General features: G+C 42.9%; 1 protein-coding gene across 7 annotated transcripts; it reads left to right on the top strand.

Moving 5' to 3' along the window:
• Window positions 1-3,894: 3,894 nt before the first annotated feature.
• On the top strand, window positions 3,895-9,335 carry LOC109745968 (uncharacterized). 7 transcript variants are annotated; one of them, XM_020305085.4, is made up of 9 exons: window positions 3,895-4,132; window positions 4,816-5,106; window positions 6,091-6,164; window positions 7,047-7,100; window positions 7,313-7,405; window positions 7,786-7,905; window positions 8,145-8,216; window positions 8,377-8,454; window positions 8,877-9,335. In XM_020305085.4, the coding sequence occupies exons 2-9, from the start codon at window positions 4,989-4,991 to the stop codon at window positions 9,066-9,068; spliced, it is 801 nt and encodes a 266-aa protein (XP_020160674.1). In that variant the 5' UTR covers window positions 3,895-4,132; window positions 4,816-4,988; the 3' UTR covers window positions 9,069-9,335. The 7 variants fall into 7 exon arrangements, with proteins under 7 accessions (XP_020160674.1, XP_020160673.1, XP_020160672.1 ...); XM_020305084.4 differs by having other exon boundaries at window positions 7,786-7,920; XM_020305083.4 differs by having other exon boundaries at window positions 7,020-7,100.
• The last annotated feature ends 2,505 nt before the right edge of the window (window positions 9,336-11,840 follow it).

Raw genomic sequence — 11,840 nt, 5'->3', positions numbered from 1 at the left:
AAAGTGTTCACGGGTGGTCCCAGATCCCACGTGTATGCCCTTATTACATTTTATCAAAGTATATTTCTATACCTACTAATAAAAGGATTAGTGCTTCTGCCCGCCCGTCGTGATATTTGCAAAAACCCTGTTGTTTTTGGAAATCAACACGCGCTCCTATTTTAGCGAGAGAGAAAATTGTTCACCGTTTTTCAGAACGCCCCTGTTCTTTTGGTTAATCAACCAGCGGTTCTACTTTAAGTGAGTTTGAAGGCTTTCTTCAAAACATTCATATCATTTAAACCCCAACTCCAATTTTGACATGTTATATATAAAATTGATTAGAAAAATGTGTAGAATCTGAATATGATGTTGTTTACCTGTTAAATACTTTTAAACAATTATTTATGGTGCAATCTTAATCCATAGCGCACGATCCATCTTTGTTTCGTATAGTTGTAGAACCGGATTAGAAATCAACACCTCAGCAAAATCTGTTCGGAGACGAAAAAAATCATCTATAACCACACATGGACGCCTCAGCAGAACTTCCAGGTGAAAAAAGAAAGCACATTTCTCATCTTATATCGAGAGAGACGCCTTACAGTTGACTACATTCAAACACATTGTGATTGTGTGAGCATGGAGGCCATCGTCGAAGAGGGTGGAAGGAGGATAAACGGCAACACAGATGGGATGCACATAGACCTGTTGGGTCTTCAGTCATGGTTGTTGTGTTAGGAACATGTGATATTTTTTCTCCGGTTGCAACGCATAGGCTCATTTTTTTCATGGACGCATGGGCTCTTTTGCTATTGCTAGTGTTTACAAATGTAGTATTTCAGAGTCTGTATTTTGGATATACAGAGAAAACGTTATATGTCATTGACACGTGGTCCCAGATCCCACGTGTTGTGTGTCACTTTCTGATAGGAAAAAGTCCAATAAACCTTAACTTATAGACAAAAGCTAAATCAAACCGCGAACTTTGAATCCCGAAAATTGGCACTCTGAATTTATCAATCCCGGTCTATTTTGAACCTTGAGAGTGTTTAGCTTGTATTCGCCGAGTTGGGCCGGCCCATTAGTGCAATCGCTCGCGGTTCTCATGCATAGCTGTATGTTCGCTCGCTCTGCTTTGGCTTTTCCTTTAACTTTTCTTTGATTTTTCATCAGTTTTCTTCGGTTTTCTTTTTTCCTTCGTTATACTTTATGTTTTCACTTTTTTTTATTTCTTCATTATATGTTTGGTTTTGTTTTGTTTCTTTCTTGATTTTCTTTGTATTTTTTTTCTTTTCGGTTTTAAATGGTTTTGTTTTTTGACGCATGTCTACTTTTTCTCAGTATACAAAGTAATATTTTTAGCTCACACGTGTAATATTTTTTAATAAACTTTGGACATTTTTCAAATACATTATATATATTTAAAAAAATCCATGTTTCAGCACTTTTTGATTACACGGTAACATTTTTCGAAATACATGTTGTGCATTTCTTGATGACAATAAACATATTTTTAAACTTCCCTAAAATACTTCCTCAAAAAATTTAGCAAGCATTAATTTTTGACCTTGATACCTATTTGGACCGTTCCATTTACGTTTTTTAGAGAAGGAGGATGAACCCCGGCCTTTGTATCTGGGAGATGCATGCGGCCATTTTATTGATTATTCTCGAGGACCTTACAAAGTAGAACAACAATATGCCTGAATCCGCCATCTTGGCAACATCTGCCGCTACTCCTATCCATATGATGAAGGGGTGCAAGCCGGGCTACATACCCAGACCTCTCACCTAAGCCTAAAATCTAAAGCCGGAGGCCCCGACCGAGCCATCTACCGGGTCCGGGGCACAAACCGGTCCGACGCACTCACATGTGTCGACGCCGCCATCTTTCACTGGCCCGTCTTTAGAGCAGATTGAGGTGTCAAGCTTGGCAGTCCTCCGCCATGCACGCCAAACGACGACCTCCACCTACGCGAGTCCATCTCCAAGCAACAGACGTAGATCCATGCTAGGATAGGTCCGCACCACCGCCGTCGCCCACCACCCACAAGCGCCACCCAACCCCAAGGTTCCCAAAGCGGCGCCTTCAAGAAGGGAACGACGCCGTGAGCGCCGCCGCCGCCCAACAAAGTTAGGGCTTTCGCCCTGGAGACCTAGGGGAAGGGGAAGTGAGGAGATCAATCCATATCGACGCCTCCAAGGAGGGGAACGGCGCCCTAGGCGTCGCCGTCGGCGCGGCCAGCCATGGTCGGCCAGGGATTTCGCCCGAACTAGATCCCCACCACTAGCAGCGCCTCCTGTATAGAACCGGCGACCAAGGGACGTGCGGCCCGACCAGGCTGGCCCGCATGTCGAACAGGGAGGAGGGGAGGCGCCAGATCGCGCACACCGACCACCAGGATCCTGCCGCCCGCGCGGCCAGGATGCCAGATCCACCGCCCGCATGGCTGCTTGCCGGAGCCTACCGTGCCTCGCCAAAGGAGCCGCCGCTCCAGATCTGGGACTCCCCACGCTTGGGCAGGGCAGCCGAGACCCCGCCGCCATCATCCTTGGCGCCCCGGGCTTGCCCGGTGGCTGCCTCAGGCAGCGGCGAGGAGGTGGGGCGAGGTGGGAAGGGGGCCGCGGCGGCGTGGCGAGGGTTCCCCGGCCGCCACCGGGGGAGGCGACGCGGGGGTCGCGAGAGGGGTCAAGCCCTTAGGGGATACAAAATTCCACCTACCTTTCCATTTACGTGGCGTATGATCAGTTTGTTTGAGTGTGAACCTTTCCTTTCATTTCATCTTTTTATCAGTTACCAAGAACGAGACCTGCTTATCAACCTTCTTCAGCTTCTGAGCTGGCCCCTCCCCCCTCCCACTAAGTTCGCCACCTATCCTGGCTAGTTTTGCATGCGGAAATTTAGCCCGGTCTATCTCGGCATCCTTTTCAAGACGAATCACAGAGATGGAGAAGAATCAAGTAATGCCAAAATCCAAGAAAGTTTTTTTTTTCTCACTCCTGCAAATTTATTGGGCCTTACGCAGTGTACTCCCATAATGAAGTAATCAACACCGAAATACCTTGCTTAATACCATCATGTGGATGATACGATGTTTTTGAAAGGAGCCAGAAAGATTGCTAAAATGAACCAGTGAGAGATCCACACGTCTTTCATGATGCACTGGATTTGGCGTGATGGTACATATGAGAGAACTGGTATACCATGTAAACCAAGTTATTCTACCAAGAAGTTGGAGACTAAGCTAAACATGCAAGCAAGATGATCACATGACTTTGTAATCCGGTCACAATGATCAAATGAACGTTTCTTGAATGACTTGTTCAAACACAAGAGATGCAAACCCCTATATATACTCCGTCGTCTTGGTGTCAATGTGAGTATACTATGAATTTAGATCTCCTTTGTCTATCCATCTTGAGTCTATCTCAAATATTGGAGGAAACCAAACACATGTATCTTCTAACGCGTAATCAGCCCTCCTGTCATCTTGCTCTTCAGTGGTACGGGTACATTTGCCCCGCCAACCACATTATTCAGCAGGAGCCTATGTCCGTGCCATCGGCGATGAGTCTCTCGCACCCCAATCTGAAGATGCACATGTTGTTCACTGTCATTATCACCCGTGCTTTCACTGTCAACGTGTTCACCGGTCATGATCTTCTGCACATTGGTCGTCGTCGAGGAGCAGAAAGTCACGGCGCGAAAAACGCTTTTGAGAGGTTTTCATACGACGGTCTTTCTTCTTTGTATATGGGTTAATGAAGAAATATACCGGTCCTTGTTTTTTCTTTTCAGAATTGTAGTGCCATAAATTTCTCCGTTAATCTGATATATACTCCACGTGTATTTTAGAAAAGCACATGTATTATTGACAGGTGGTCCCAGATCCCACGTGTATGAAAAAAAACCTTTTATCAAATTACTCCGGAAAAAAGGAATCCCGATTGGCCTCTCGTCCTGCCCCCCAGGCCACAGATCCCAGCCCTCGCCGCCGCCGCCGCCGCCGCCGAGTAGGTTGTTGCGCGCTGACGGCCACGCGCGGCGGGGGAGGTCGCCGCGTGTCTCGAAGAGGAGGCCGCCGTCGCAACTCCGGCCGTCTGCAATTACCCCGGACGGCGGGGAGCCGCCGCCACGGGCTGCGACCAGGTTACGCATCCATCCAATCTCTGCCCGCCAATCAGCGCTCGTTCCTCTAGTAAATGGGTGGATATATAGCTGCAGAGAGGAGAGGAGAGGAAATTCTTTGTCTGGTATTACTACAAAATTTGTTTGTGTTCGTTCCTGTACTTTGCCTCTACTTGTATGGATATATTGCTAGCTGGATTGGTGGAGAAATCACTATTTCTTCGTCGTAGGGCGGCAGTGGAGGATTAGTGCAGACAACAAAGCTTGGAAAAAATTCCAGTGCGTTGAGAAGTAGATTGAATGCTCTGTTTGCAGGTTCAGAGACTAATTAGTGCAGACAATTTCTCGGACTTGTGAAGTTCCACTTGATTAGCCAGCGCATTAAATAGTAGTATGTGCGTACGAGTTTCGCAAAGTTCCAGTGGATTGGCAAAGTGATAGTTTCCCCCTTCAGCAAGGTGCCTGAATTGCCGAATACCCCTAAACTGTAGGAAGCTTATACTAGGGAATTTCAGTGCACTTTGTCCACCCCTTGTGTTGTTTATTTTTCTGCTTCCGTTTTATGGTAAACTTTCAAGTCATTCTAGTTCAGTCCAAATTCCGAGTTTCTTCTGTATCTCAGTTTTTTCTTACTACCCCGAGTTTCCTAAACCATTTCCATGTTCCAGATTTTTCAAGACTTATTGGAATCCCTCTGACTGCAGGTGTTTTTGAACTTTCAGCTCACAAGTAGCCAGTCTTATCGTTTTGCTGCTTGTGGAAGGAAGCTCCAGGTTACTGATGCAAATTAGAGGATCTGACTCCTGATTGGACAGACATTTGTCTTATTTGTCTCATGTCATCTACTTAAATTGGACTGAACAATCAGCACAGAGATATGGCAGAACCGTGGCCACCGTATTCATCATCATCTCGTGGGAAAAAGAAGCGACCACGCTCTCCTAATGACGACGCCACAAGTTCACAAGGCAGAACCGAGAACAGCACAAGCCTTGGTTTGCCACTTTCTCTGTCTAATTTATTCTCCTCTGTTAGAGTAAATTACACGCTGGTCACTGAACTTGCTCAAGTGTGTCAAATAGGTCACCGTCCTCTTAATTTCCACATTTAGGTCAAAACTAAATCAAGTGGGTCACCGCGTATCACCACCAGCATGCCGCACCAGATAAACAACTAGGAGTCAGTGTAATTATGCTTGTAGCCCCCTTACGTTGTCTCTTTCTTCTTTCTCAACATTTAGGTCTGATAAACTCATATGATGTATGCTGTAGTTGTTCATTCAGTTATATACTCCTAGAAAATTGCTTTCGTGGCAGCAATTGGACAGCTGCAACAAGTCAAGAGAGGCTTCATTTTTTACAGAGATTTCTGAGAACAAAATGCTATATGTCAGGTCACATCTGCTACAGACGCGCTCTCTCGTTTGCTTCCATTCCTTCTAAGACACTGCAGGTAGCAGAGGATGGATTACCGTAGTTGATGTAGCTGGAAACAGAGTTGCATTACCACTGTTGGTATCTCCCATGGTTTGCACTGGTGGGATCAATTGTCCGTAGTCGTGGCTGTTTTTATGAGAGATTTATAGGGTTGGGGCTGGAACAAGATTAGGCACGGAGTGGAATTAACAATGGACTATAGGCGTCCTGTGGCTTGCTGCAAAATTGGGAACATGATTAGAGAACCTGGATGGTCACACTAGCTTGGGCACTGGAGATTTTACGGTTTTGGTGACCCAAATTTGCAAGTCAGGAGAGCGGGTACCTAGCTGACACACCCTCAGAATAAGTTTAGTAACCTTGAACATAATTTGCTCCCTATTTTAGATCACTTCTAGTTGTTGCATTAGACAGTCAACAACAAAGACATTATATTCTGTTAAGAAGATGCTACAAATTGTATGTGAAAAACATCGTACTCAATGACAATTATTATTGTAAGCTGTGAAATTGTTATAACATCTAGCAGTTTTTATGATGCAGAGGACAACCTTATATTCAGTGATACTTTGATAGCTCTACAGTTGATGCGCACACAGTTCCCAAAGCTAGAGAAGGTATTTGTATGCTCTTTTTTTAATCTTGTCTAAACTTTGAGAACAATGATATCATACATACATGTTTCGTTTTGTTGCATTGTTTGAGTTTCAGCATTTTAAACTGTTAATTCATTGAACAACCTACTAGACACTTATTTTATGCAATCCACATGAATCATTTCGACTATCCACCATGCTTTTAGAAAAGGAAACAGTTATGTCCAGACCTTCAGTTAGCTCAGCTATCTGATAGGGCATTCTTCCGTGTCTGGACAGTATTCCCGTGCCACAAGGTGCTCCGGAAAGCCAAAGCGCCTGTCAAGTGCCTTTTCTTCATCTGGTTAACGCTGCAGCACCATTGCTGGACAGTTGGCCAGCTTAAATGCCCGCAGCTGCCCAAAAACGCCGAGACAGTGAACACTGCTCCTGGTTGAGGTAACTGGCAAATCATTTTAAGATGGAGAGCTCGCTGCTCCAGATGAATTTGGTGTCTGTCCAAAAGATTGTCGAAAAGTCCTGGACTAGATAGTGATTCTACAAATTTCGTCCATTTGGAGAGAGGCACAACTAGGTGTTCTAGGGAGAGAGACAAGACCTTCAGACGATGCCCAACAACATAAAGGCAGAGGTGAAGCGAAGGTTCATGCGGGGGGGGGGGGGGGGGGGGTGCTTCCTGCCCACTGCTAAACTCTTGGTTTTTATGTTTGCTCCTCCTCGCCTCCTTGTAATGGGAAGATGTGGCAATACTCCATGTAATAATTGAAAAAAAACATGTTGCAATATGTTTATATAAATTCAGTGTTTCCTTTTATGATGGTGATTCAGTACCATTTCTGCACAAAATTTATCCTTTTCTTTTGTTTTCACTTGTAGGTTGTAACACAGCCTTTCATTTTACAGTCCCAATTGTATAGCAGCGTGAAGGACAGGACACAAGTTGATAGAGATTTGGAGGTTTTGTTTTCAACTTATGCAATAATTCTTTATGTGGACACCACTTTTGTAATGCAATGATAAGTTTGTGTTTTACCTTTGGATTCTTTTCTAGCGATTCTCGTGTTAAATTTTGGTGATTATCGTAGACTAATGTATATTAATATCCAATTGCATCAGAGATAATTTTTCCTTGCTCTGATGAAACCTGAACATAGAAATACTTTTTGTAGTCACTGAAGAAAGACAGAGTACTCCGTGTATTCAAACTCAATACTGGGCAGGATGACCATGCAATCATGTTCATGGATGATTATCTGAAACAGGTATATGTTTTTCCGGTATGACTTAAGTAGGTTCACTAGGTCTAGATGGTGTTAATGTAATGGAAGTTAAGAGGTCTAATTTAGCTAATCAATCTGTTGTGATACTCCCGTCCACCCAACGAAGCAACCAACCTATCCCATATACCTTGTTTAACCTCATTCAAGCCTATCCTTACCAAGCTGGATGGCCCTATCCCATATACCTTGTTTAACCAATCAAGCACACGCTAACTGAACTGCATATTTACCATCATATACAGTAGCTCATCTTTTGTTGATAATAAAGTTTGTCATAATGTGACAATTCATCACATTAAATTTACCTATTCGTACTACAAGTTTTAATGTATCTGCTTATCTCTTACACGGAGTGTATGCAGATGGAATCTGCTGTCAGGAGGTCAAAGGGTAAAAACCAAGATTGCAGTGAAGTGTTTGAGTGGTTTGAGAAATATGTTCTGCCTTCGAAATTGGATGTTAGCATAGATCACCTAGAGCTGGTAAGTTTCAGCCAGGTACTGGAGTTAAGTGTTGATCCTCTGCAGAATTCTATCTTAACCTTCTCTCTAGAATATCTCATTACCAAATTTTAACTTCTGCGAAGCTTTGCGATGATCTATCATTGGATGTTACCTGACACTTTGTTTTAGTATATCGTTTCTTAAATAATACCCAGTAATAAATCAAGAAATAGAACTGCTGTATTAAGGCTTTTCATGTCTTCTGCTTTTTATTGCAGTGTTCACTGTTATCACATGGGGGTGATGCAAGAGATAAACATATCACCTTATTGATGAATGCTGGTCTCCTAGTAAGTATTTTCCATGGGATCATTGTCATGGGTGTTTTTGTATTCACATGTTGGTCATTTCTTAAGTATTTTCCATGGGATCATTAGATTCATGTTTACCAACCAATTAATAGCTGCATCTAATCATGCTTACTGTTTGTGCCGTGTTGATTTTTTGCAGACACGCCAACTAATAGATCCAAACATGTACTGGTTTTCTATTCCAAGTATTGGCCCTATCTTGAAAGGCCTAACCCAGGTCTGCACTTCTTGGCTTTTCTATTCCTTCGTTCAAATCTTGTGGTGTTAGTTAATCTGAAAGATGGTTCTAATAAATTAATAACAGATATAAAGCTGATTCTGCTGAGTGAAGTAATCTAGCCACCACTTTAGTGATTGACTGGCTACTATGATTCCATCCCTCCTGACTGTTTCAATCTTCATTGCCTACATAATTTTCATTGACTCCTGGTCACTGAACTAGGTCCATGAACTTGCGTAGGTTGCGCAAATATTTATAGTTAAATCCATGTACATACTCTGGAACCACGCACGATGTATTTTATGAATGCTGTCATTAGTTTACTTTAGTTTGTTTATTATTCTTGCATCTGCTTTCCCGGATTCTTCTCAATGGGCCTACAGTTTTGATATCTTGACAAATGTGGTTATGGTGAGCAGGGGAGGAAGGAAGTTCTTTCGTTATTGAACCGTCGGAAGTACAAGGAGATGCTACTATCTTCACTGGAGAAGACGAGGTTAAGATTATCACCTCTTGACGTGCGGTTCCACCTCCGCGATCTGATTGGGTCTGGTCAGATAAAGACGGTTCAAACAGCCACTGGCTTACTTGCTCGCGTGTCAACAGATTGATAAATACACCTTTGGATAAAAAAAGAATCAACAGATTTCGCTTCTTCTGATAAGAATAGTATTTCCTGCTCAGGCAGCAAAAGTAGCCAGAGTTTATTTTATTGGTTCCTGCATTCTTTAAGGTCAATTAGTAGGGTGTATTTTCTTTTCTGAGAGGTATTATGTTCTTGATCTGATTAATGTTGTATAGGAATCATGATGAAATACTAGAAATTTTACGTACCGAATGAATTGTTTCCTGTGGAAAGCATGCAACATAGTGTGGAATCTCCATGTATTCATGTGTAACAAATGGGGCAACTGGCATTTTTGCCCCAGATGATATGCGATGATGTTTAGACTGTTAGTGCTTTGCTAGAAGAGAAGATCTAAGAAGAGCATATAGAAGGAAAAATGGCCATTTATTCAGAACTGATGTGCATTTTGTACAACAGTAGTCACTTGCTATTACCAATTTCTCATTTTGTGCATTGCTTTCTCCAATGTTTTCTTCTAGGTTTCTTTGCTATGATATTCTGATCTTGGAAGGGAGCCAAAAACTTAGCTTAAATCGGTCAATTTCCATTTCATTCATCTTTCATGATTCAAGCAATGGACATGGAAAACTCTTTGTTTCTACTTCCCATTCGTGTGATGGTAAGTATGACCATATCTAACGTAACATGCATATTAAGGTCTACCACATGAAGGGTTGGTTACTCTGAATCATTCATGATTAAATAATTTTATGTCTGTGTCTACTTCCCGTGATGGTAAGTAACATAACATGTATTCTACTACATGAAGGTTAGTTACTTACTCTAGATCATTCATGATTAACCTGTTTGTAGATGCAATTTTTGTTCAACCAGTCACTCACTCCTTTGATGTGAGTTCCCTCCAACCAAACATGACATTTCTTTCATTTTGTTTCCAGCAAGAGATTGGAAACCAAATATGCATTTAGAATGGTCACATCACTCATTCAACACATATACCATGCTCACACATTTTTTTTGTCTTCCTAAAAAGAGCTAACAAAGACTAGAGATGTGTAGAAGTCTTATATATACCCATGCCTAAGGATGTCAAAGTGCGTGTGACATGAATTCAGATTTATTTTACCGTGTTTAGCTTTAGTCCCTATAAAATATTGGAGGAAAACAAAAATGCAACAGCAATATCTTATTTTGCTTTGCCCACTTGCAAAAGTATCCCTTCCGTTTGCGGAAGATTATACTCATAGTACTAGAATTGGGAGTTGCGAGGACGTTGCCAGCCTTACTGGTGTAGGAGCAGTTGATGGTGAGTTGGACATGAAGAGAGAACTAGATCATTCCATGAGTCCGGCCAAGAATGGAAGTGATGTTTCCTAGAGATAGGATAAATCTTCTTTTCTAGCTTTTTTCCTTGTTTTGTTTCCTTCCTTTTTTAACTCTCTCCCTGTACTATACTTTGTTATTAATAGAAAATATACCATAGAATAATTGTTCTACCGCCAGGGCCTAAAAAGAGAGAGAAAGGAGAATGCAACGTCTGAAGATGTGTTATTTTTACTCCTTCAGTTTTCACCAAGACCAACAATGGACATAATTTGTGCAACCTAGGCTCATGTACTCTTGTCATTTTAAAAAGTCATATAACAAATGGAGTAACTGTCTTGTCTCTCCTTATACCTGGACGGACTACCCCCCCTCTTACTTTGTAGTCGAGTAATGGTACATGCAACAACAACAAACATAACATGAAACTGGCTGTGATGAGTTTTGGGTATCCGTCACCATTGAGCAAGTTTATCCATATGCCGCCTCCTAGTCCTAGGCAGCTCTTTGTGATGACACCATGTCCTCTTAACTCTTTGTGTACGTCAGGCGTGCACATCTCTTTGTTTTCTTGCTCAGGCAGCAAAAATATTCTGAGCTATATGGGGTCTAGGTTGGACCCGATGATTACCGTCTTTATTTGGTGTCGTCATTTATGGCGGCATGCAGTTTTGTGTGGGCGAAGATCGAGATCGTCTTGTTCCTCATGTCTTTTAGCAGAACCAAGTTTGAAGCTCCGGCGATCACACTCAAGCGCTGTTTGCAACGAACTGGGGACGCAGATGACTCCGAACTCGTCGGGCATTTTAAGTACGGTGAAGTTATAGTCGTGGATGGCTTGGAATTGTGCAATTTGTGGCCTGCCTAGGAGGGCGTTGTACACCATTTGGAAGTCGACGACTTCGAACGTGCACTATTCGGTATAGAAGTTTTATTGGTGTTTGAATGTTACAGGCAGGCTTATCTGTCCGACACGACGGTGTTGTAGGCCGGGTACGATCACATAAAATTTCACCGGATAGGAAAGATGTGAGAGGGATCGGCTTGCTCTTACCCAAGGTGCTCATGGAAATGAGGTTGAAAGAACTCCCTCCATCGATTAGGACGCGATGAACTATGGCTTTGCTGATGGCGGGGGAGATGACTGATGGATACTTTTCGGGGAAAGGGTTGTTAGGTGTACAATCATCTTCAGTGAAAGTGATTGGGACGTGAGTCCACTTGAGGGTTGATGGCACTAGCGAGTCCATCACCGTCATCACCTCGTGTAGTATCCTTTTGTAATTTTCTTCACAAGTCATATGACATGGAGCCACCCCACATGTGGTTGACAGTGGCGTCATTTGGTGGGTAGTGAGGCCGGGGAGGCGGTGGTGGCAATTTTGTTTCGTTCTCCTCTCGTTGTTCGTGGCCCATCTGTCTCTTATGACTTTCTATCTATTGGGATGATTCCGCTAACTTGCCGCACTTG

The sequence above is a fragment of the Aegilops tauschii genome, chromosome 1 (genome assembly GCF_002575655.3).
Source record: "Aegilops tauschii subsp. strangulata cultivar AL8/78 chromosome 1, Aet v6.0, whole genome shotgun sequence".
Lineage (NCBI taxonomy): Eukaryota > Viridiplantae > Streptophyta > Magnoliopsida > Poales > Poaceae > Aegilops > Aegilops tauschii.
Note: the sequence above shows the minus strand (reverse complement) of the source record. Positions and strands in the feature narration are given on the sequence as shown.

Excerpts from the sequence above, each read along its gene's own strand:
- LOC109745968 (XM_073504201.1), top strand. The coding sequence starts at position 4,989 with ATGGCAGAACCGTGGCCACCGTATTCATCATCATCTCGTGGGAAAAAG. Across the intron at positions 5,107-6,090 it reads CGAGAACAGCACAAGCCTTG|AGGACAACCTTATATTCAGT; the intron begins GTTTGCCACTTT and ends TTTATGATGCAG. Across the intron at positions 6,165-7,019 it reads AGTTCCCAAAGCTAGAGAAG|GTTGTAACACAGCCTTTCAT; the intron begins GTATTTGTATGC and ends TTTCACTTGTAG.